Raw genomic sequence first — 27,516 nt, 5'->3', positions numbered from 1 at the left:
GACCAACCTGGCTTTCAAATAAGGAGGAATACCCGTTCTCAAAATTCGATGTACTAAAATACTCATATGAAGCCGAAAAATATTTTCGACCCTGAGCCACGTTAACCCATTTATTCCATTACTGATCCCCCTATCGTACTTTCTCAAACCTAAAACGTAGCGGCAGCACGAATTCTGCACTTTTTGTAACCTATATCTCTCGACAGAGTCTAGACAAGGATAAAAAACTGGCAATCCATAGCTCAGCTTGGACAGCACGAGTGTTTCGCAGAGATACTTACGTGAATGGAAATCTAAAAACTGTCTCTGGCGATACAAATAACGTAGTGCCAGAAAAGAATTTCTCAACAACATCGAGACATGCTCCTTGAATCTCAGTCGACAATCGAAAAAAATTCCTAAGTTCCTGCAGCAGGAGGAGGATGGAATCTTCTCCACACCTATCTTAACGTCAACCTCAGCATGAAACGTTCTTGGAAAGAAGGGTATATAGAAACATTTTTTCACGTTAATTCTCAGATTGTTCATCCTGCAATATTGCTCAATTCTGGAGAGATCTTCATTTAACCGTTCAACAGCCATAGAAATAGAGGAGGGGAGGAAAGAAAGGTGAACCTGAGTGTCATCACAATAAAAATAAATGTCAACAAACTTAACAACTTTATACATATCAGCTATATATATAAGGAATAACAGAGGGCCAAGAATGGAACCCTGAGGAACACCCGAAGTTATCAGACAGTACTCCGAAAATGCATCACGCAATTTAACGCACTGATATCTACCAAATAGATAAGACTTAAAAAATCTCAAAGAAGATTCATCAAATCCGAAATAACCCAATTTAGCACAGAGCAACTCATGGTCTAGGGTATCGAACGCCTTTGCGAAATCTAACAAGGTAAGAAATGAAGCATGCCCACTATCCAAAGAACGCAGGATGTCATCAGCTACATTTAAAAGAAGAGTGGTAGTGCTATAACCCCTTCTGAAACCTGACTGGTGAGCAGTAAGAATTCCACTCTCGGAAACATAGTCATAAATCTGAATGAAGAGTACTTTCTCGAGAATCTTCGACATGGCTGGTAATATACTTATAGGTCTAAAATCGGACAAATCTTTAGGATCAGGAATCTTGGGTAGAGGATTCACAATAGAGCACTTCCAGACGCTCGGATAATAACCAGACTCAATGCAAACATTAATTATATGCGTAATGTGTGGCAAAACAACATCGACCGACAATTGTAGCATTCTAGCAGATATACCATTAATGCCCAATGCGTTCGAACTAAGATTTGAAATAACAGACCTTACCTCCTCCATAGTTGCAAGTCTGAAAGAAAATTCCATATTCGGATCGAATTTACTCGAACAATAATGACTAGTTGTCTGCGGGCAAACATGAGGAGGGCTGAAAACAGAACGAAAATAATCATTAAACTGCTGAGGATCAACAAAGTTTTCGGGCACCGACATCTCTGAACCAACCTGCAATGATTTAAAAGATTTCCAAAAAAATTTTGAACCTTGAGAGCGGGCTTGGGACATAAAGCTGAATTTTTCCCTTCGCACAGCCGATGTAACAGCATTTCGCAGACGAGCATAATATCTGTAATCAGCTAAGTTTTTCGTAAGCTTATATCTTGATAGGGCCCTGTTCCTCAACTTCATCATGCTTTTCACGGTTGGCGTTATCCAAAGAGCAAACGGCTTAGAAACTCTCGATTCAACATATGGGGCATGTAGGTCAAATATTTCCGTAAGACAACGACAAAAGTTGGAGATCTTCAAATCAATATCACCAATATAGAGAACATCATCAAAACATGCACCAGAAAGGTCCGACAAAAAGTCCTGAAGTACAAAATTACGAAAATCACGATAACGTATTAACTTTGGCGAATTAATCTTTTTTTTTAAATTGATCTTGCAAAATACACCCCTATGGTCAGACATCGAATGATCAATGACCCCAGAATCAATTACCAGTTCAGGCCTACTAGAACAAATCACATCAAGTAGAGTATGGGATGTGGCCGTTATACGTGTTGGTTCATCTATTAGTTGTTTCAGACCATAAGATTCAATGCAATCAGTAAAATTACTCACAATCAGTTGATTCTCGTTTATGTCCCCGGCGACAATAACATGCTCATACCTTGAGGATACCATGGATAAAAAATCATCCAAGTAGTGGATTAAATTTGAAATACAACACGCGGCTGTTCGATAAATAGATCCCAGCAGAAGAGTTTCCTTGCCCAACCTCAGCTCGATCCAAATATGTTCCACCCCATCAGGCAGGTCAAAGTCGACGAACACACTCCTCGATGATAGAGAGTCCCTCACATAGAAACCAACTCCCCCCCCAACACGCGCAACACGATCACAACGGAAAACACGAAAACCTGAAATAAAAATGCTTTCATCCGGAATGTTTTGGTTCAGCCAAGTTTCAGTTAAACAAATTATATCAATACGTTCAGCAGTAATAACATCAAAAAACTCATCTAATTTAGGAAAGAGAGAACAAATATTAAAATGGGCTATCTTCAAACATGCACGTGATCTACTCTGCATAATCTATTCTAGACTTAAGTTTACCTATATGGGACAGAAAATAGTTACATATAGAACTGTTAGCACTGTGACCTATATCATGAGCTGTATTGAACCTTGAATTAAGAAACTTACAATTTACACAGCAAATATCATTCGAATCGCAATTTTTGATTTCATGAGGGCCTGAGCATTTGGGACATAAGTCACATTCGCTTTTACATTACATTTTACATTACAATCGATTGTGGCACGAGCTGTGTGACATGTTGCGCCGTCTTATTGGAACCACAGCTCCTGGACATCATGCTTGTTCAATTCAGGAATGAAAAAGTTAGTAATCATGGCTCTATACCGATCACCATTGACTGTTACGTTCTGGCCATCATCGTTTTTGAAGAAGTACGGACCAATGATTACACCAGCCCATAAAGCGCACCAAACAGTCAGTTTTTCTGGATGTAACGGTGTTTCGACATACACTTGAGGATAAGCTTCACTCCAAATGCGGCAGTTTTGTTTGTTGACGTAGCCATTCAACCAAAAGTGCGCTTCATCGCTAAACAAAATTCGCGCGATACGTATTCCGCACAGAACCATTATTTTCGAAATAAAATTGCACTATTTGCAAGCGTTGTTCAGGCGTGAGTCTATTCATGATGAATTGCCAAACCAAACTGAGAATAAATCACTTGACAGCTGTTAAATCGGTCGCCATCTTGAACAGTAATGCCAACTTATATACCTCGAAAAAAAACTGATATATCCAAAGTCACTTGGAGGAAGCCCGAATATTTCGATATACGAGGGATGTCCAAGTTCCCAGAAATTCCCTTGGGAACAGTGAATTTATTGCCTAGCAATACTTTCAAATAAACCCCAGTATTTAGCGGTATCCAATTCAAAGGTACATCTGGCAAAGCGTTTTTGGAGTAGTTCAAGTGACTCTGGATATACTATATCAGTTTGGTAACGTTAGTATTCTCTGCTGGACCGATTGTTCTCTTTTTTGATCGAATAAAAATTTGAATCTCCTTTAAGAACGTGTAGGGCATTGTCTCCTACATTGGAGAGGGAGAGTTGTCTCAATATGTTGAATCAACAAGAACTACTATGTTGTGACATGAACTGATGTAAATATCAGGCGTCTCACTTTTGAATTGTTGCCAAATATTCTCTCTGAACGCGCTATCTGAATATTATTAGATCATCGAGTTATACTCACTGGATCTGTCACAATGAATTTAACCATCAAAGGTCCAATGAACGAACCAAAGTTCGCAGCACAATTCGTCAAGCCCATAAGGGTGCCAGCAAAATTTGGCGAAATATCAATGTGGTTCACATTGAAGCCAACCAGAACACCAGCATTCGTAGAGACAGCCAAAATTAGCAATAGAACTGCAATGTGTGCATGTCCTGTAGGAAGGTAACCTAGGGCAATCAGGGACAAAGCTGGCAAAATCAAACCTAGAAAAAGTTAAATGTAAGTTACTTTCGCGATTGATCAATAGATGAAATATGTTGATACTGATAAATGAAATAAAAATAAGAAAATAATGTTTGATAAACTTTGATTTTATTATTCATTATAGTTGTCCTCGAGAGCAATACGATTTTAGCGAACATAAAATTTTTCGATATCATTTTTGGAGTACGATTTGTCTTTAGCCTCAAAATAGGCTTCGGTTTCGGCGTTTACCTCTCAAAAGGGGCTAAATTTCTCTCAAGAGAGCATTCTCTTGAGGTCTGAGACACGGAAAAAGTCGCTGTTATCCAGATCTGGAGAAAACAATTGATGAAGAAACAATTCGTAGCCAAATTCATGCAATCAGTGGCTGAAACAGTATTTTTCCTCAAGAAGTAATGCTTTATTAACACGCGAAATTCCTTTTTAGCCATTTTTTTCTCGTACTAACAATAGTTGCTTCACGCAAAGTGCAATAACTCACAAGCCAATAGTCTCACAGCTGTCCAATTTGTACACGTATCTTTCGAAGCTTAGGGCTAAATAAAATTGACTTACACTAGTAGGTATTTATGTGTCAGCCTATGAACTTTTCAGTCAACATAATAACTGCTTGAAATTCCATATGAGTACGGAAGAGCTAACTAATTATCTATCTATTGAAATGAAATTTATTATTATACAAAAAAAAATTTAAAACACTTATCTAAGAAAATGCTCTTTTCAATTCAGTCCAGCTCTGTATTTTATTCTTTGAAAACTGAAAATCCTATTCCAATACTACTTCGACGTTACAACTCCAAATTCTTTCCAATTCCAATTTCAAATTCCCTTTTCAATTCCAATTCCAAAACTCTTTCAATATCTTTATAAATTCTTCTTTAACTCGTTAATAACTTAACTCCAACTTCAAATTCCTTTTTTCAATTCTATTGATATCAAATTCAAATTCTCAAAATAATACTTCAAATTTCGTAATTTCTCGCTATCGTGGATTTTCAGTTTTCATTCCTCTCTTCGATGTTCCATATTTCGTCTATGAACTGTTTATGGCTGTCACTCAATTGTGAATTTTCTTTGTCCTACCTAACTTAACTATCTTTAATAACAAACATATCATCCATTATATCTAAATTTGATTATTATGTATAGAATCAAATGATCTATGAAACTAACTGAGATTATTTCAGTTATACTTGAACTTTGATGACTATAAATTTTTGATTAATAAAACCATATCACGAATATGAGCTCCGTTGAAAGCTAATGTTTATCACAAAATGCATTAGGTAATTAGACAGAAAAAATTAAATTATATCAGAGGAAACGGAATCGGATTTTTTAAACGTAAAATATATGTGTGAAATCAGTGAGTTCCTTATCTTAAAATAAATGTATTTAATCAAGGTTACCTATGCAATTGAAGAATTTCCTGCTGCTTCCAAGACTCAGAATTTTTCTCCCAATTACAATGTCCGAAATAGGACTGATGAGGAGTCCAAGAATGCAATAACCCAAATATGGCAACGCAGAAAGTTCGCTATTCTGAAAATAATTTCTTCGTTAGCGAAATTTCATCCTTGTTCTGTCTTATACTTACACTTTTTATGTCAAACTTGAGCACAGAAGACATGAATGAGGGGATCTCTGTCAACAATGTCCAAAATCCCCAGTTGTTCCCCACATGAGACACCAATATCGCCCAAAAAGGCAACGATGTCAGAATTTTACCCCATGGTGTTTTCAGTTGTACCTTAAAAAAATCTCATTATCGAAAATAAACTTTACTTTGAGAACGTTTCTTACATCTACATCATTCACTGCTTGAGTACTTCCCTCGATATATTTTCTCTCTTCCATTGAAATAGTTTTATGTTCGGAGGGCTTGTTACACCCATAATACGTGTAGGCAAGAACCCACAATAGTCCTAGGCAACCATACAAGTAGAAGACATATGGCCAACCAAAGGAGGTATCAGAAATGTAACCTGTCACCACCATAGAAACACTTGTTCCTAATGGACCAGCTGTGAACAAAACAAGCGAATATAAGCAAACGACACATATATGGAAGATTCAGGTTGCTCCATGAAACAGAGACGTTGAGCCATATACCGGGTGGTTCAAAAGTCTGGAAACGGTGTCATGACGTAGTGTTCACTCAAATATTAAATGCTAACAGCTTTTCTATATTCTGCTTCCACTTCTTCTTGATATGAAATATTGCAAATGCATGCAAATTTAATATGAATCCTAAATCCAGAGGTTTTTTAATTTGAACACCTCATGTCTCATCAAAGCTCTAATAAGCTTAAAAATTAGCGCTAATAAGCATTATCTTTTGATATAAATATAAGATTTATTTGAATTTTACCTGTATAAACGAATCCTGCAATCCTTGACCTCTCTGCCAGTGGCGTCCACTTGCTCAGCACGCAGTGGGTAGAGGGAAATAAGAACCCCTGGCATAACCCCTGGATAACCCTGTTGACGATGACTCCAGTGGAACCAAACTGCGCTGCCATGTAGGGAATTATTGTACTGAAACAAGATGCTATGGCAAGAGATGTCATGAGGAAATATTTTGGTCCATATTTCTCAGCGATCTGTCCAGCTCCAATTTGAAATACAACGTATCCCCAGAAGAAGGAAGATAAGATGGTATCCTTGTCGTCCCATTCTGGATATGTCTAGAAACAAGTCAAATAAAGATAATGAATTGAATTTGTAATTCATATGGAACTTAAAAAAGAAAATGATAGTTTTACACCAAGGTGTATGTATCATTTCTCCTGCATTTTGTATCATACCATTACTATATTCTTTTGAGTTGCCTGAAGTAGGTTTCCTTTTTGATATCTTCGGAAATTTTTCGAAATTTAAAGAATGAGTTTTTAGTCTTCGAAATTCATAGGATATAGGTATTTGACTCCACACCACAAAATGCGTGAACTGGCCATTTCTGAAGAGTTTTATATTCTTCTCTATCAATTGAAATTGCCGAATTGTATTGATATCATTATACTAATTTGAGGAAGTTAACTGAAAAAAACGTCTTTTTAAAATGAATGCCGGGCAACAAATTCACTGAATCGTATAAAAACAGAAGAAACAAAAGTAAACATAAAATAGTTATTTATAATACAAGTGCAGAAGGCATTGATATTCTTCCACAAGTTCAAAATTCAAAAACGAGCCACGAAGTGGCGAGTTTTTGAATGAACGAGTGGTAGAATGACCCTTTTGTACGAGTATTATACATTATTTTCTCTAATTCATTGCATTTTTATTGAAATTAATGGAATATTTCGTTAAATATCATTTAACGAATGATTTTTGCATTGAAAAATGTTGGTTGGCAGAACTGATTTCTTTAAGGCAAATTGATGAATTGACAGATAAAGCCGTGGCGGAAAGTTCGGAGTACCAACATATAAAATAATTTCTATCATTATTTAATTTTTCATATTATCGACTTACTGATTCTAACGCTTTGGTCGTTTAAATGCTGAGATAAGCTTAGCTCATTTAGATAATTAGGTTTCTGTGTAGTGAAATAATTATCAACTCAACAACGTAGGTACCATAAAAAAATGACGAAAGCACTAACATGAAATCAGAAGCTTTTGAGTGCTCGTTCAACCATGTGGCAATTGTGCCCCCTAATGTAGTGTCAGGTTGAAACTTTTTACGGAGCTTGATTTAGATGGTTATTTTATATTAACATCCAAAATTTGAACTTTTATGGTCACGGAAATATTGGTTAATTTTTTTCGATATTCCTCTTTTTTTATGATTCTGGCTACCTAATCAAGATGAAGTTTTGTACGGGGCTTGAATTTGTAATGGTATACTCGAATGCAAATTTTCATCTCGATCGAATATGTAGTTTTGACATCAACAGGAAAAAAAACTGAACGGCCAAATTTGTGGAACCCTGAGTCGAACCTTTTTGTTTGATACCATTTCCGGCTCAAATTTCAAAAATACAGGTGTTTTGAAAAATGATACATCCTTAACGAGGACTTAAAAATTGAACAAAATTGGTGGAATACATGATGGTGGTATTACCAATTCCAAGTGAAAATTTCTCATCATTGTTTTACAGAAGACCCTTACTAAAGTCCCAATTGGAATGAATTTATCATTGTTCATCAATTAATCAAAAGATACGAAAACAAATGTCACGGATCAACTTCAAAAACAAAGTTGAAACACGATCTAGAAATTTAATTCTGCATTTTTGAATATTTGTTTTGATTTCTTATCAATTCGAAATGTTTAGTCTCACTTTTATTTTTCGGACATTGTCTGCAAATCTGGAAAAACCAGTTTGGTTGTTGAGTGGTCACAATTCAAGTGAATATTTTATTTTGGTCCACTATCTAGGGAATAAGTCTTTCTATGTAGCTCTATGTTCAGTGATCCGTTGGACAACCTTTAGATAGAGGACATATGTAAGAGTTGGAAAATTATATTAGAAGTTACCAAAAAATTTCTTTTTTTCGAGATACAAGGTGTTTTTGAAAATTTGAAGAATTTTTAAATACCTGTAACTTTCAGAATACACTGTAAATTGGTTATAACGGCTATACACAGTGTATAATTTTTGGACATTAATTATTTCATGTGTGTTCAGTAGATTATGCAATTTTACGCCGAAATTTGCGAATATTTTTCGAGACATTAGGCTCAATTTGCTCGAATTGTTTGAAAATTCCCAATGTTTTTCTTATGGAACACACTGTTTTCAATTGAATCTTCAGATTCTATGGAATAAATGACCCTAAGTTTGTTCCATGTTCCATCGGCATATAACTTTTTTTTTCATGAATTAGATCAAAGAGCTTCGAAATAAATTATTTCATTCGAATGTGATTTTGAAAGTGAATACTAGAAGAACGGAGGTAAGTACTGACTTTTTGATAATTAATAAGAATTTAACTGGGTGTTCAAAATGAGACTCATTGAAATGTTAATACCGGGATTATTTATAATGGAATATCTATTTTCTGAGTAATAAAATAAACCGAATAAAAAAATTGAATACAGGGTGTATCATTTGGAATAAGACCGATATTAAGGTTTGAATAAAACATGAATGTATCGTCTCATTTTGAACACCCAGTAGAGTCCTCAATGATTATCGTTCTTCTAGTATTTACTTTTGAAATAATATTCAATTGAATTAATTCATTTTGGATTCATTAGGTTCTTCCAAAGACTCTAAGGTTCATAAAAAATCGAAATATCTGAAAAACAGGAAGTTTTAAGTAGGTACATATATGAAACTTCGAACAAACTTGGGTTACTCAATTCAATTCCATGCAATCTGAAAATGTTTCATAACTCATTAGACAGAACATATGCTTGATTTTTTACACTATTTAGGTACACCCTGTATATTTCCAATTAAGCTCTAATGGACTTTAATTTTAATTAGTCTCTAACGGAGTCTAATGTTACTGCGTGACAAAAAAATGTATAATCTATATAATTCAAATGAAAATTCACCTGTTCCGAAATATTCCGGAAAAACTCATATACTATGAGGGCCTCCCTATATTATTTGCCGATTCACGCAGATCTCTTGTCTCCAGCACCTTAGCGTCGTTCCACTGGCCATCAGAGCATTTCTCTGTTAAATTAATAGTTCAACATAAAGAAGGTACTCACAGGTATACTTTTATCAGGTGGTTTGTCGCTCATCATGGCCACTATACCAACAGACATATTAGCTCTCATTCCATAACCTATAAATCCTGCCGCAAACAGCAGGAATATCTGGAGATGTCTCGTACCCATTTCTGAAGCCAAAAGAAGGAAAACACGTATAAATTTATGGTATATAATATACGGAGTAAATCAAGAATATTAACCAACAATCAGTAGCATTGAATTCGATATCTTTCAAGCATATCAATTACTGCAAAATGTAGCGGATTTCAAGTAATCAAACAAATTGCAGTTCCGGAAAAGTCAACATTAATTGAACTGGTTCGAATAATACTCGATAAACGTAACAGATCTTAAAAGAAAGGAGCTTAATGTCAACATCAGGGATAACTCCTTCAAAAGGTTCAATACGTTTCGTATCACTGTGAACAAACCATTTTCGAGAGTATATAGAGAATAATAGGTATAAAACACATAGTTGCTGGCGAATAGAGGATAAGAAGAGCAATGGAACGTTTTATGTTCTAAGTTTTCTTATCGTTTTACACGTATGTTTCGCAATTCATTATGCTAAATATCCAAGGCGATGCGATAAAAATATAGATACCTACTGTGTTTTAAATTATTCGGTTTTCGTCAGTAGGGAAACTTTGATTTCGACCTCAGAATAATAAACATAGAAAGAGGGAGCATATGTCATTTTCAGTGAGCAAATTTTGTCCCCATCATGAACTATCAAATTTGACATGAAGCACGCGGAAATGATATCAGTGATACGATATTTCACTGAATTCGCGAGTTTCTCCACAAAAAACGCACTTCTCATGCCCCATAGTGAATCAACGTTTCATATCAACTCAAAATGATTGAGATGAATACCCAATTATATCAGAAATTCAGAAAACAAACTTCGAGCCCGCCAACGGACGACAATAGGAGAGCAATAATTGCCAAACCTTGGATTTCAGCAGGTAGATACAGAAAATGATGAGTATTCTGCATACTATAGGGTGTTTTTTTTCGAGGTATATAACTTTAAGTTGGCATTACTGTTCAAGATGGGGACCGATTTAACAGCTGTTAAGTAATTTATTCTTAGTTTGGTTTGGCAATTCATCATGAATAGACTTACGCCTGCACAAAGCTTGCAACTGGTGCAATTTTATTTCGAAAATAATGGTTCTGTGCGGAATACGTAACGCGCACTACTTTCATTTTATTTTGTTTAGCGATGAAGCGCACTTCTGGTTGAATGGCTGCGTCAACAAACAAAACTGCCGCATTTGGAGTGAAGCTAATCCTCAAGTGTATGTCGAAACACCGTTACATCCAGAAAAACTGACTGTTTGGTGCGCTTTATGGGCTGGTGGAATCATTGGTCCGTACTTTTTCAAAAACGATGATGGCCAGAAAGTTACAGTCAATGGTGATCGGTATAGAGCCATGATTACTAACTTTTACATTCCTGAATTGAACAACCATGATGTCCAGGAGCTGTGGTTCCAACAAGACGGCGCAACATGTCGCACAGCTCGTGCCATAATCGGTTTATTGAAAGACACGTTTGGTGACCGCCTAATTTCACGTTTTGAACCTGTGAATTGGCCTCCAAGATCTTGTGATTTAACACCGCTAGACTACTTTCTGTGGGGCTATGTAAAGTCGTTGGTCTATGCGGATAAGCCACAAACTCATGACCATTTGGAAAACAACATTCGCCGTGTTATTGCCGATATACGGCTACAAATGTTGGAAAAAGTGATCGAAAATTGGACGTCCAGATTGTACTACATCCGAACCAGCCGTGGCGGTCATATGCCAGAAATCATATTTAAAATATAATGTCACAAGATTATCTTGCGGATAAATAAAATTCATGTCAATCGAATAATCCATCGTTGTTTTATTGCAATTTGAAGTTCTATAGCTCTAGAAAAAACACCCTTTAGATCCGAGGTTTTGTCTTAATCAGACACTTATTGACATTAATTAGATCATCGAGTATCAATCAATCATCACTGATTCCAAATTTATATTATTTATAGAAATTTTTGACTCAAGAATCGCGACCAACGAGAATTCGAGAAAAATAATGGCACCCTGCTCTCAAGAACAAGAGTGTGAAAGGTTTATGCCGATTTTGAAAATAGGCCGCAGATTTACATAGAGCAAAGTAGTATCTACAATTTCCACTCACACGTTTAATTTTTACACTTCACTGCATTTGCTCCAACTGATATCTACAGTTTTAAACAAAATACCTGGAAGCAGATTCAAGGAAATCTGTACATTTCCTGGATTACCAACCGTTACATCACGTTTAGGTGCTTCAACATTTCAATTACCTTGTCTGAAATATCCCACGCTCAAAATGATCATTGAATGGAATCAGCAAAATTTCAACCAAGGTTCATTAAATTCACCTCATTTAATTCTTTTATATTTCATGGAACAATTATCATTGAATAATTTTGAAAATTCCTGTAAATAAATTATATAAAGTGCATTATTTGATACCAAGATAACGATGGTAAAGGTAAATGCGTATATTCCAGAAAATCTATAGCGGTGAAACCGATTTTTCCTTTCATAATTTTATGAAAAATGTAAGTGAGCGGAAATAAAAGAATAACAGAGTCGTAAGTAAAGGCTGTCTTTTTCGAGGTATATAACTTTGAGTAGGCATTTCTGTTCAAGATGGCGACCGATTTAACAGCTGTCAATTGATTTATTCTCAGTTTGGTTTGGCAAGTCATCATAAATAGACTCACGCCTGAACAACGCTTGGAAATAGTGAAATTTCATTTCGAAAATAATGGTTCTGTGCGGAATACGTATCGCGCACTACGTCCATTTTATTTTGTTCAGCGATGAAGCTCACTTCTGGTTGATTGGCTACGTCAACAAACAAAACTACCGCATTTGGAGTGAAGCTAATCCTCAAGTGTATGTCGAAACACCGTTACATCCAGAAAAACTGACTGTTTGGTGCGCTTTATGGGCTGGTGGAATCATTGGTCCGTACTTCTTCAAAAACGATGATGGCCAGAACGTTACACTCAATGGTGATCGGTATAGAGCCGTGATTACTAACTTTTTCATTCCTGAATTGAACAACCATGATGTCCAGGAGCTCTGGTTCCAACAAGACGGCGCAACATGTCACACAGCTCGTGCCACAATCGATTTACTGAAAGACACGTTTGGTGACCGCCTAATTTCACGTTTCCGACCAGTGAATTGGCCTCCAAGATCTTGTGATTTAACACCGCTAGACTACTTTTTGTGGGGCTATGTAAAGTCATTGGTAATAAGCCACAAACCCTTGACCATTTGGAAGACAACATTCGCCGTGTTATTGCCGATATACGGCCACAAATGTTGGAAAAAGTCATCGAAAATTGGACGTCCAGATTGGACTACATCCGAGCCAGTAGTGGCGGTCATATGCCAGAAATCATATTTAAAATGTAATGGCACAAGATTATCTTGCGGATAAATAAACTTCATGTCAATCGAATAATCCATCTTTGTTTTACTGCTATTTAAAGTTCTATAGCTCTAAAAAAAACACCCTTCATGTTTATTACTCTATGGTCTAGTCATATTTTTGCCATTAACTAGGTAAACCGTGGAATTCGAGATCCGAATCTGCCTTAAATTTTCAAGTTGAATATAATTTGATAATGCATTCATCATCACTGAGTCGTTAATTATCTTTTGAGACAATTGCAGGCTCAAGACCTGAAAAGTACATAAAGTACACAGTGACGATACAATATATTGTAAACGCTATAGCGTTTGAAGAACGAGCGCTCAAAAATCTTTCCTGAATCCAATCTAGTAATTTCAGATCAAAAAATTCTCCAGAACAAATCAATATCTTTGTTCTCAGATTATGAAACACTAATCTATCGAGTTTATTATCTATCCTATACTTTTTGTCTGCGGTAATGATTTGAAACCACTTCCTGATATTCTTCCTCATTGTTGATTCAACTGATCATTCATCTTAGTATTGATACTATTAATATTCTCACCTTTTTTTTAATCTTAAAAAGTTATCGAGTTGCCAATATTCATCGCTACTGGGAAATACCATGTGAACAACATTGAACACGTATTTATTTTCAATTCATGTCAGCAACCGAAGAAGTCACGTAAGTTGACTACCAGGAAAATATTCATTATTTCGATTTTCAATAAATCCATTGTGGTATCTAACGTAATTTCCGAAGAAAATAGGTTTTACGTTGGTCGTGATCCAAAAATAAAATAATTCTCTGGAAGGTTTCCTAGAACCGCTGTTGGTTGAGAAACGCCAAGATCCTGGTGAACAAGATCCACGTGTAAATGACAATGTTATAAATATATCACTCAAGGTACAAATATAATGTCCTAAGAATCGAAGAGTTGTTGCTGTACCTAGTAGGGAAGCAAAAACCGAAGACATTATAATCGAGAATTCAGGCAATCTTCTTATTTTCAAACCTTGAATCATATAAATTGACCCGAGAATTTACCACTACTTTTTCAAATGCGATATAAGTAATGAATGAAACGGCTGATATTTGGAAATGAATGATGAAAAAAAAAGAAAAAGAAGTACAATTTCCAAGTGTGTAATAATATCATACGATATTAATTATCTATCTGGTTAATGTATCAGCAAAATGCCATCTACATAACCATTGTCAGACAGAAGGTCTCCACGCTATTACGTAGGAATCATAATCGAAAGTAACCCAAGGAGAATGCATGTCATCGAGGGAGAACAGCGATATACCGGTTTCACCCTTATTAAGTAAATGTGACATAATCTTACTTCATAGTGAAATTTTTTTTGTCTTTCATGCTGGCTCTGAAATCTCCAATTTGGAGTTGGAGTTATCACAAAAATATTTTGACAGGAAGATGAATATACCATCAGTCAATTACAGTCTCCTAATATGGCTTTTGAATGAATTTCTGGGATGCCTTACCAAGGAAATCAAGTAACAACCGACGAAGTATTATATTATTTAAAATACTGAACACCAATAAATTACTAAACAAATAATGACATTTCACAAAAAACTGAACTACTATGTTTTTTTTTGAATTGATAAGAATGATTTCTTTGATATTCTGTCTGCTAGACCACAAGTACCAAACATGTTTTGAATTTTTACTAATCTAAAAATGTAACAAACTACAGGGTGTTACATTCAAATCAATTGCCGCTAGACAATTAGTATTTTTGATAATAATGTTAATTTAACTAATGAAGAATGTTATGCGTTATTTTATTAGCACACACAAAACTATTGTATTTTTGTCAATTGGAATCAACATGTGATACATTTTTGAAGTCAGCTCAGCTAGAGTAATCGGAAAATTGAGACAAAATGGGGGTGTTCCATTCAAAAAAAATGACGGTGACGTCATTACTCGAAAGTAATTCACCCTGTATATTAGATTATTATTTTAAAATACGGTGAATTAAAATCAAAAATCGACGTGTTTCAGGATTATTTGTTAAAATGGTCTGTTTAGCTAAAAATGAATATGTTCCATACTTTACGGACACAGTGTATGTGTTTGGTCATTTCCACTTTTTTGGTAGGTACACACTCTGTATTTCCAAACCATTTGAGAATGCAGCTCTAATATAGCCAATTATTGAAACTGCACTTAATCAACATTAACTGTTGATGGTTTTATCTTTTGCAAGTATATCAATGAACAATATACCATTCACGTCCCAAAATACGAATGCCATAACTTTGCCAGCTTATGTTTCAGTCATTTTGGATGGCTTTCAACGACCATTTTCCACTCAGCTGATGCTTTGTTTGGCTACGGACTGTAGTGATGAATATACACTGTAGTCCAACGAAAATTTAACAACTCGATTTTCTGGCTTTAAATTGAAATTGTGGAAAATCGCTCGGACCTATAAATTTCTGATTCGAGAACTTTTCCGCTTTTTTCATCCCCGTTCTTTCAACCCCCTAACGGGGGTGAGTATAACCCCTTGATTTTGAATAGGGATGAGGAGTGTTGCGATGCCTCATTTTGAAGATCTTCCTGTCAAAAAGATCCAAACATCTTTCCGAATAGACTAACTTATGCAACTCCAATTTACGATCTCTTAAAACCATTTCGTGTTCGATTTTTTCGTAAACAACTGCCGAATTTGGGTGACCAGCATCGTCGCTGGTTCTTCGACCTCGTTAAAAGTTAACACCCTTTAACTATTGTTGTTTTTATTGCAGAGTCTGAATAACACTTATCAAGCCTTTACTTGGCTTGCACGGTATTTAAGTATTAATATCTCAAAAAATATAAATATTATAAATACAATAATTAATTCGTTATCATCCATGTTTCAAACAATAATAAAAATATAACATTAAGGTCAAATCGAGCTCTCGGGGGATTAGTCGACCCCAGCCATGCCAAGGTCTGTGCTGGCATGGTTCACCGCAGCCTCCTCGGGGCGAGAGTTGGACAGTGATCGACCGACACTGACCAATGCGGTGCGACTCCCCATACCCTGCTGTAGTGTCGTGGCTTGGGGTATTGCACGGAGTTTACGATGCCAGGTATGCAAGGGATCAGCACTTCATGCCTGATATACCGACATGTGGAATCTGATGTCTGTGGTCATGTCTCGCGAGCAGAGGACACATGCCGGGGGATTTGGCTTAACCGCCTGAACCGAGTGTATGAAAGACACAATAAAAACTTTCCCCAAGACAAGGTGGAACAGCGTATGCCGAAGTCTGCGTGGCTAGTGGAAGGATCTAGTCCTGAATATGCGAACTCCAGATACCAGGCGACCTCTGGTTTAATTGGCCTTCCAGGGGCATGCGGGGCTCTGCCTCTGGTGACTGAAATTCCCTAGCTGCACGTGGGACTTCATATGGACCAGATAGAAAAAACTAAAGAAGGGTCTAGCACTAGCCCTAATGTGCTAATCGAGGAAGAGCAAAGCCTCGCTCAGCCTGAGGAACAGGGCGCAAGTCCTGACCCCATGGCGGAGGAAATGCTGCTGAAGAGCAGCGATGAAGAGGTCGTAGCTGGCCTCGAAAAGCTGACGGTCAGGAGACATAGACTCTCCGGGGCCGCCAGAAGGAGGATGAAGTTCCTTCTAAAGAAAGGGATGGCTCCTGACGATGCCAGGAAAGAAGCCTCCAAACCAATTGGTCCAAAGCAGAAAACAGGCCGAGGGACCAAGAGAAATAGGTCGGAGGACAGCACGCCTAAAGGCAAGCAGCCAAAGAGTGCCAAATGCGAGGCTTCAAAAGTCGCACGGTCCTCAGGAGGTGCCGGGGCTCAGGCCTCGGGTGCCTCCAAAGTTCAATCCTCGGGAGCTTCCGGGGCTCAGCCCTTAGGAACTCCCAAGGGTCCCGCATCAGGTGGGCCCACCTACAGCCAGGCTACCGCTGGTCTGAAGGTGGGGATAATGCACAAAAAATTTCCAGAGGTGATTTTGGAAATGGACCAACTAATGGCCATCAAAAAATCGCTAATGGAAGAGATTATTGCATTGGGGAACGAGGACGCCATAACGCCTACGTTCCACCAACTGCATATGAGGCCAGGCTGGCTTGGGCTGACATGCTCTGACAAAGCCACTGTGGAGTGGCTGAAGAGCATACAGCCAAAACTCAAACCTTGGGAGGGAGCTGATCTAAGGATAGCCGAAGAGGCAGAATTGCCTCACCCGGAGATCCTGGTCGGATATCTCCCCGACAGCCATGATCTCTCCAATGAGAAAATTCTCAAGGCGGTAGAGAATCAGAACGCAGGGCTCAAAACCTCCAGCTGGAGAGTCCTTCGGAGGGGACCATCAGGACCCATGCTCGAGATTGTCATCTCGGCTGATAGAACATCGGTCGAGAGACTTAGAGCAAAGAATTGGCAGATAAATTACTTTTTCGGCCAAACAAATCTCCGCCTTAAGGGACCAAAGACAATGGCCGAGAGGAGAGGAGCTTCTCAGGCCCCAACCTCTGGTCCGGCGTCGAAAAGGCCCAAAGGGGAGGTAAAGAAGAAGGTGGTGAAGCCTCCAGGAAATGAAGAGGCCATAAAACTGACCACCAGCTCTGGGGGGAGGGCTGATCCGCAAGGGCGTGATAAGGGGGGGTCCGACGGAGAAAAACCGGCGGTCCCTTCCGAAAAGCCTAGCGGACAACCTACCTCATAAGGAGTAGATGTCTGACATGCCTTCAGATAAACCTCCAGCACTCGAAGGCAGCCTCTAGTGCCTTATGCTGGAGAACATCTAGAAGGCATGTTGACATAGGGCTGATACAAGAGCCCTGGATCAATGGAGGCCAAGTAAGAGGCCTACCAAACAAAGTATATCAGATGATATACTGCGATAAGGCAGTAAGTCCAAGAGCCCTAATAATACTCAGAAGGGGACTAACCTGTCTTCCACTTACAGAGTTCCTGACAAGGGATCTTGCTGCGGCATTGGTTGAGGTGCGAACTGAGAACATCAAGAGGCAGCTTGTTATCGCCTCAGGATATTTTCCAGGAGACGCCATCAGCCCACCACCGGAGGAAGTACAACGCCTCATCGAATGGTGCCGCATAGAGAAGAAACAACTTATTCTGGGCTGCGATGCGAACGCACACCACAAAGTATGGGGCAGCACAGATATAAATCATAGAGGTGAGGATTTACTTGACTTTCTATTTTCTACTAACATAGAGATAGTAAATGTGGGTAATAGTCCAACCTTCATGAATGCGATCAGAAGGGAAGTAATTGACCTTACACTGGTGACACCTTTTATTGCGGGGATGGTCAAGAACTGGAGGGTCTCAGAAGAGCCATCCATGTCAGACCATATGGCAATAGAATTCAACGTTGAAGCAACTTCTTCAGCTGATGTTGAGTGCAGGATACCCAGGAAGACAGACTGGGAACTTTACATAGCCCACATGAGTTCTGATCTGAAGGGCCTGAAATACAACATCAGCTCCAATGAGGATCTGGAGAACGCCTCTGCTCACTTCACATCATGTCTGAAGAGGGCATTTGAAAACAGTTGTCCACTCAGGAAGAAAACGATCTCCAGAGACGTCCCCTGGTGGAACAATCATCTTGAAAACCTCAAGAAAATTGCTAGAAAAGCCTTCAATAAGGCTAAGCGAGAAGGCAGCTGGAATGCCTACAGACTAGCCCTGACCAACTACAACAAAGAGGTCAGGAAAGCCAAAAGGCAGTCCTGGAGAAGCTTCTGTGAGGGAATAGATAAAACGGCCCCAGCAGCTAGACTTCAAAAGGTACTATCTAAGGATCACTCAAACCCAATTGGCCAAATAAAGAAGCCATGTGGGGAATTCACGAATGATCCTCAAGAGAGCCTAAGAGCTCTACTAGAGACTCACTTTCCTGGCTCCAGGCAGATTACCAGTGAAGATGGGGCCCCCGCTGGGGAAGTATACAACCCCACCAGGTGGGATTCTCAGAAAGCTGGTAGACTATTCACACCAGAAAGAATTGAATGGGCGATAAAGAGCTTTCAGCCCTTCAAATCAGCAGGCATGGATGGTATTTTTCCAGCCATGCTTCAGAAAGGTGTTGAAGTACTTATAGCCCCGATAACTGAGCTCTTCAAGGCCAGTTTTACAAGGGGCTATATCCCGAAATCATGGAGGGAGGCGAGGGTAGTATTCATACCCAAAGAGGGTCGAAAAGGCTCCCCAGAGCCTAAATCCTATCGACCCATATGCCTCACCTCCTTTCTCCTGAAGACCATGGAGAAAATAATTGACAACAACATACGAGGCAGTGTAAAACTCCACAGCAAACAGTTTGCTTATAGGGCGGGTAGATCTACTGTAGACGCCCTTCATCATCTTCTTAGAGAGGTGGAAGGCACCCTCAACGCAAAGGAGATTCTGCTTGCAATGTTCGGTGATATCGGAGGGGCCTTTGACAATACCCTACATACCTCCATATGCAATGCAGCCAAAAGGAAAGGGATAGAACCCTCCACTGTTAAGTGGATATCAGCTATGTTGAAAGGACGAACCGTTACAGCCTATCTGGGAGAAACCGAAGTGACTGTGCTGACGTGCAGGGGATGCCCTCAGGGAGGGGTTCTATCACCCCTGCTGTGGAGCTTGGTCATGGATGGCCTCCTGGAGAGGCTTACAACAGGCGGATTTAACGTCCAGGCTTACGCCGACGACATAGTGGTGACGGTTAGAGGCAAGCATGTGGGCCCAATAAGTAGCCGAATGCAACTTGCTCTCAAAACTATTGAAAATTGGTGCGGGGAAGAGGGGCTTACTGTCAACCCCTCGAAAACATCAATAATCCCGTTCACTAGAAGAAGGAATCTCGACCTCAGAGCTCTGGTCTTAAATGGTCAGACTCTGCACTTCTCTAGTGAGTGTAAATATCTAGGTGTTACCCTGGACAGTAAACTGAACTGGGGGAAACATATAGATAAGACTCTTTCCAGAGCCACGGCGGCTATGTGGGCATGCAAAAGACTCTTTGGAAAGACATGGGGAGTGAAACCGAAAATGGTACTGTGGTTATACACAGCGGTGGTACGCCCTATTGTCACCTATGCATCTCTAGCATGGTGGACAAAAACCGAGGAGGTCACCACACGCATCAGGTTGCAGAAAATGCAAAGGCTGGCGTGCATTGGTGTCACAAGAGCTATGCGCACAGCTTCTACGGCAGCGCTGGAGGTCATACTAGACTTGCCTCCCTTACACCTACATGTAAGGAAATGTAGCCTGCTCGAAGCAATAAGGATTTCCCATAATGGAAAGCTCCTTCCTGGGAACTGGGTTGGACATATGAGGATACTGAATCAACTAGATTCAAACCTCCTCGCAAAACCATCAGATATTATGCCAACCACCTACGATTTTGAAACGCCCTTTGAAACGGTTATAAATGACCGTCATAGTGCAATAAGTTTCATAAATCGTCTAGACAAAAAGTCATCCATATGGTTTACAGATGGATCAAAAACAGAGAAGGGCACCGGCATTGGGATATATGGACCTAGACTGAGGATCTCTAAAGCCCTGGGAAGTGAGCCCTCGATTCTACAAGCCGAGATAATGGCTGTTTATGTATGCGCCCAGGAGTGTCTCAAAATGAACCTCAAAGGGGCGCATATCTACATCACTACGGACAGCCAAGCCACGCTGAGATCCCTGGAATCGTGCTGTCAGGGGTCTCTGCTGACTTGGGAGTGCCGTAACACCATAAAGCAACTGGCCAGAGGAAACAAGGTGACTCTACTATGGGTACCAGGGCACTGTGGTGTTGAAGGAAATGAGAGAGCGGACGAGCTTGCAAAAAGTGCATCTAGGCTAAGACCTGCTGGACCTGAGCCTTTCTGTGGGATAGGAAAAGACCAATACAAAGCTGCGGTCCAGCTATGGGAGTTGAACAGTAGGACAATCCACTGGACTAACACTCCTAGACTTGCTCAGGCAAAGAAATTCGTGAAGATTTCACCTACTTACACCAGAAAACTCCTGAAGCTGTCACGAGCGGAGCTTCGGGTGATGGTGGGACTGCTGACGGGGCACTGTCGGTACAAACATCATTTGTACCGTATGGGTAAGTCAGCAGACGAGATTTGCAGGCTCTGTGGATCGGAAGTAGAAACTTCTGAACACTTGATATGCAAGTGTCCAGAGCTGGCTGGCCTAAGAACCATTCACATGGGCAAGCCGGTCCTGGATACCAGAGAGGTAATGGCCAAGGCCCCTAGGGAGGTTGTCAATTTTATTAACGTCGTTGACGACCTCCCTGGGTTTCTATGAATGAGTAGGGTAGTGAACAAAAGATCTGCATGGTCGCAGTTCCCGGAAGGCTCACCGAAGCAAAACGACCCCAGTTCAAATAATAATAATAATAAGGTCAAATCGAGGGAGAATGTAGATCAAAATAACCCACCTGCTATGACAAAATTCCCATTATAAAAGTCTTACCGTTTTCGAGATATTTTTTTTTGTTTGAAAATAATAATAATAATAATGACCGGTGTACAGCTGCACCTTGCATGTGAGGAATAATTTTCGTTGAGGTGAATAATTATGCGAATAATATTTTCGCACGTAAACAATTACCATTGTTCACTAGGTAATGCAACATCGAAGATTTCTTAACAGAATTGACAAACTTAATTTTATCAGAAACGTACCCATTTGAATAAAAACTGCTATATCTTTTTTTTTGAATAACAGATGATTTGTGTGATACCTTTTTGAAATCACTATAAAATAAACAATTTATTGGTGTAATGTGCAGCAGTAGTTCAGTACATTTGAAGAATCCACTACCAAAATTTTCCATAAAAATATTTCTAACAGCCCCCCTTTAAAATGTTCGGAGGATGTTCTTAATGTAAATGTTAAAATCATTCTTCAGTAATATTTCACTAAAAAAATTAACCAAAAAGGTGTAAAATTGTACCAACCCTAAGCTAAAGACAAAACTATTGAAAGAGGCAAAAATTCATTATTAAAAAAAAAAATATCTCGAAAACGGTAAGACTTTTATAATGGGAATTTTGTCATAACAGGTGGGTTATCCTTTGATCTACATTCTCCCTCGGTTTGACGTGGTCTTTACGGGACACCCTGTATATCTCGATCAAGACTCAAATCTATTTTCCGAAATTATGACCAGCATATTTTGAAGCTTGTTACTAACGAGAAAAAAGAGGTATGGCACTGATGTTGCCATCTCGGTATCAGGTTCTGATGGACTGATTGAGTAGCGGATGAAACTTTTTCTAAAGAGTATACATTAAGTATAAGATTGATAATGATTCCAGTAGTTTTCTCTAAGAAAAAATAAAAAAACATATTTCAATGACTCCTCATGTCTGTGATGCGTAATACAAAGAGGCTCGTCACTGAGATTCCAAATAATTTATTTGACTCCTTGCCACAAACAGGCTAATAAGATATTTTATATGACAAGGTGCTGATATATGACACCGTCTAAGGATTTTCATTGCCAAAATCCTTCTTCGACTACATTGAAGCGATGCTATCAATTCATGAGCTGTAAGTATATTTCCTATTCCCATTATTTAAGTTACCTTATGTGATTCTTTCCTCCTTACACAGCCTACTAATGAAAACGACCAAGTAGACAACTGACGATTTATGTACAACGCTAACTAACGTTTCAAAGAATTCCTACAGTTTATGATATTACTCGATTTTCACCTGATTCACTTCATATTGATTTTTTTTCAGAATGAAGAGAATGGAATTCAAATTAATTTGCTCGATTAAAAAACGAAACTAATATACCGTTGGAAATTAAATCACTGTACTCTAAGTCTATCCGCACTACAACATTCATTTGTGAAAATGACAACAGACTTATATATGACCTATTTAATCCTGTACTAGACATACTTGCTGAGAAACAAGTTTGAAAAATGTTTAATATATGAAGTCGATCACTAAAAAAATTACCCTCGGATACAAGACAAGGTCATGGACATGATATTTCACCAGTATTTATCAAGAAATGCGAATAAAAGATAACTGGAATGATGCAAAGTTCTATTGCTATTAAAATATATAGATCTCGAAATTAGGACTGGCCCAATTTGCGTCATTTGGAGTGTTTACAGAAAAAATTGGAACGAAAGTTATGAAGCAAACTTTATTTTGTAAACATTTCGTTTTCTTCTTCCTGTGGATCAACATAATTTAATTCATGTAACAGGATAATTTTTTAGGTTATTCCAATTTCGAAACAGTTTGCTGTATCTTATTGATATAAACAAGTATCGAAAGCAGAGTATTGAATCATTGATATTGATCAGTAATTATTCTAAAGAATAAAGAAAAAATTTATTATTTATTGGTATAAGGTATAGCTCTATAGTGATTATGATAAGATAGAACAAAGACTTTGAAAAAAATATCGGATAAACCACCTGAAATCAATATATTGCGAGATATATTGTTGATTGCGAAATTGTTAATTGTTATTATGATGTTTCATTCAATGCGTCTTTGTCCTTTTATCTCTTTCTGAAATAAATCATAGGTATCTATAGAAAAATATTGAAAAGAAAGAAAATGTTTAATACTGTTTTCAAGATGAAGAATGTTACATGTTTTCTAAAAATATAACAAATTCCTCGATATTGTCGAAATGGATTGAGAAGACTTTTGAGGTGCTGAATCCGATTGAGTTTTTCCCCAAAAATTTCATGACGAAACATTGAAAAATACGTAAAGTTAAAAAAGTTCATTTTTTTAGCAGTTTTTTGCATATAACTCGAAAAATATCAATTTTTCTTTTATGACCAACCCATACAAAATTCAAGTATTTAAAATTCCAAACGAATTTCTCTTGTTAAGTTCGTATTATTCAGGAAAAATTGATATTTTCCGAGTTATGTGCAGAAAACGCTCAAAAATAAAAGATTTCACCTTTTTTTCGAACCTTATGTTCAGATTCACCACCCCAAAAATATATAGAATCGAAGAATCAAAGCTACCCCAAAAATTTACCGTGAAAAACACAAATTGACTGGTTTGATATGGAGGGGGCCATTACCAACAATTCTGATAATTTGAGAAACTTTTTGATGCTATTAAATTCGATTAATACACTATATTTTTTTGAATAACAAACGGTTTTAGATATTTTTTTTAACAAAGTTGTATCCTACCAAAAAAAACGCAGTTATTATTTTTTTTAATTTGTTAGAGAATATCAGGATTTATTATGCTTTTGGAAAACGGAACTGGCATACTAATAATCACCTTATTGCTTTATTCATTTCTATCACATCTGGTTCAAAGATCCCAACCGTTTCGAAAATATCGAGGAATTTATTATTTATTTGAAACAAATTGAAATGAAGCATTTCAAATAAATGCCTTGAGGACCTTTTCGACCCCAAAAAACCCAGAAAACAATGCCCTGAATTTGTTTGCATTGTTTATGAAACACTCTGTATATACGCTGAATATCAACCCGAACGGATTTGTAATCACGGAAATATTGGTATTTGTTTGCCAATGTTCTTCTTGAATTTTCTATGGTTTTGATGATATTATTAGCTCGATATTGTGAATGGAGTTCGAGATTGTTATTTCATATGAATACCTATCCAAAATGTTAACTTCATTGGTTTCATAGTCACGAAAATGTTGGGTCTTAGGTTCTGGTTGAGAAATAGATTGTGTATGTATACGGCCGGGCAGAATCGAATCTGACAACGGATTCATCATCTGCGAGTCAAACCTTATAGTTTGAGATCACTCCCGGCTGAATATTCGAAAATTACACACTTTGTGACAAAATAAATTGAGCTTTCTGTTGAGAGAAGGAGTGCTCAAGACAATTATATATGAGAGAACTTTCCAACTGAGCCCCATGAAAAAACATAAGTCGTCCAAAAGTTAGTGTGAATTTGACAGTTCATTAATCTCATATCAATGTGTTTTTTTTTTTGATTCCATGACCATTCCACATAATGTAAAAATTATGAAAATAGTAATTCACGTAACAAGTCCGGAAAATAGGGTTTTTTTGGACGAATAGACAAAATTCCAGGACGAGCGTAAGCGAGTCCTGGAAGTCTGTGAGTCCAAAAAAACCATTTCTCTAATTCTGTGGTTATTCCGTTCATTCTTCCACATCTTGTAGAACAAAATCGTGCGAGAATATATCAGAAACGCACAGTTTTCATGGTTATATTTTATTATTCTATGTTGGTGCTCCAAACTTTCCGCCACGGATTTATCTGTCAATTCATCAATTTGCCTCAAAGAAATCAGTTCTGCCAACCAAGATTTTTCAATGCAAAAATCACTTAATTATATTTATGGAAATATTTCATTAATTTCAATGAAAATGCAATGAATTAGAGAAAATAATGTATGATACTCGTACAGAAGGCTCATTCTACCACTCGTTCATTCCAAAACTCGCCACTTCGTGGCTCGTTTTTGAATTTTGAACTCGTGGAAGAATATCAATGCCTTCTGCACTTGTATTATAAATAACTATTTCGGGCGTGTTGCGTACAATATTTTTTCGGAAACCATGTAAAATAACACTATCGTTGCTGCTTTCCATATTTTATTGCGATTGCGATAAAAAAACATGCAAATTTTTGACAACTTATTTCATATGAACTGTCAGCCGTTATCTCGGTTGCTATGGATTCTATGATTCTTTTCCGGCCTAGTCCGGGAAGTACGTACTTTCCGGACTAGGCCGGGAAATGCTACTTTCTCAGAGAAAAAGCGTCCGGGAAGTGAGCACTTCCCGGATGGTTGCCGAAAAATTAATTATTGATAAAATTTAGCAAAAAAAAATTGTTTCGTTATGCTACAACATATTATTGAGTTCTATCGATCGGGTTGGTATGCTTCAAATATTGTATAATTTATTTATTTCGCTTCGAAAATACTTTAAATCATGAAACAATGTGTTCTTAAATGCAATTGGACAGTATATATTCAGATCTCAATAGTTTTTCAAGAATTATAATGTTTCCAATTGACTGAGTGGAAGTGAATTAAACTGGATGTGAGCATATCTAGAAATTTTTCTGAAAAAAAATTGGAAACTACAAAAATAGGGGCAAGGAAAGCTATTGTTCTGATGAAATGAGTTTGAATGACATATAATCTAATCGAAAGATGTATTTCAATAAAGAATCTCAAAAGAAAGTGGAGTTTTCAATGAAATAAGTGAGCAGAAAATGTAACACGCAATAGATATGCCTGTATCAACAATGTTCTCTGATGGAAACTTTGGTATTGCTTCTTCTATGAATAATCACATGAATTTTTTTTCACATTTTTCATCTATAAATGGTTTTGATATGGAAACAAGTACTTTTCATTCTGGAAAAACCTAATTGTAAAATATGAGGGAATATGAATCATTTATTTATTCTTCTATTATTTGACTCAACAAATATAGAATTGTTCAATTTTTTTTAATGGGTCTAATATTCTGAATTGAGTTCTTCCAAAACAATCTGTAATAGACTTTCAAAGAGAAGATGTTTTGAAAATTGTCACTAAAAATCCATTGAGTTTAAGATGTTAGAAGGATTTCTGTCACACGGTTACTGGTTATGATTTGATGACATCAGCTGTTATTATTCCTAAGAATTCCCAGAACCGCAACAGTGTTTTTTGAATGACATGATTATGTTTATAGAAATATACATCAAAACATCCAAAATCAAACACTCACTTGAGAAACTGAATTTCTCTTCTGCACTTGTATTTTTCATATTGATATCCTCGTAATGTCAAGAACACTTAGAAAGTACTGAGTTGTTGTATCGACAACGAATATGAATTTAATAAATGACTTCATAATCAGCATCTTCAATTAATATATATGTGAGTTCCGTTAGTCGAGTGGAAACGTAGATTACAATTAAATAATGAAATGAATGAGCTTACAATTGATAAAACTAATTAGTTGACTCTCCATGTGAAGTCTTGAAAAAAAACTTTGTATCTGTGATAAAGTTGTAGACTCTCACTATCGGATATTGTCTGGTGTTTTGTTGATTTTCTAACCGCCATTGAACCTATACGGTGTCGAATTGAAAAACGGTGAAACACATCATAAATTGCACTGTATCTACAGGGTGAGTCAAAAATATATTCTGAGCTTTCTGGGGGGTGGCTAAATTTCGATGTTTTAGCACTACAACTTTTAAACCAGAGGAGAAAGACAAAATCTGATACCCAATTCTCTCTTCTTCTGAGAAACTAACAAGGGTAGTATTCATTTTTGGCCACCTTCTTTTGTT

At 37.5% G+C, this 27,516-nt stretch overlaps 1 protein-coding gene across 3 annotated transcripts in view; it reads right to left on the bottom strand.

The window, feature by feature from the left end:
- LOC123682554 (putative inorganic phosphate cotransporter) overlaps positions 1–27,101 on the bottom strand; it is a 28,766-nt gene extending 1,665 nt beyond the window's left edge. The window contains exons 1-7 of one of the 3 annotated variants that reach the window (XM_045621209.1): positions 26,946–27,101; positions 9,707–9,837; positions 6,405–6,720; positions 5,837–6,057; positions 5,631–5,783; positions 5,443–5,575; positions 3,788–4,032 (exon numbers count right to left, since the gene is read on the bottom strand). In XM_045621209.1, coding sequence (XP_045477165.1) covers positions 3,788–4,032; positions 5,443–5,575; positions 5,631–5,783; positions 5,837–6,057; positions 6,405–6,720; positions 9,707–9,837; positions 26,946–26,985 — 1,239 coding nt within the window. In that variant the 5' untranslated portion in view covers positions 26,986–27,101. Of the gene's footprint in view, positions 1–3,787; positions 4,033–5,442; positions 5,576–5,630; positions 5,784–5,836; positions 6,058–6,404; positions 6,721–9,706; positions 9,845–22,797; positions 22,990–26,945 lie in introns of those variants that run through there. The other 2 variants (XM_045621210.1, XM_045621211.1) reach the window with 2 other exon arrangements.
- Positions 27,102–27,516: the final 415 nt, after the last annotated feature.

This window comes from Harmonia axyridis, chromosome 6, assembly GCF_914767665.1.
Source record: "Harmonia axyridis chromosome 6, icHarAxyr1.1, whole genome shotgun sequence".
Lineage (NCBI taxonomy): Eukaryota > Metazoa > Arthropoda > Insecta > Coleoptera > Coccinellidae > Harmonia > Harmonia axyridis.
This window is presented reverse-complemented; position numbering and strand designations above follow the sequence as displayed.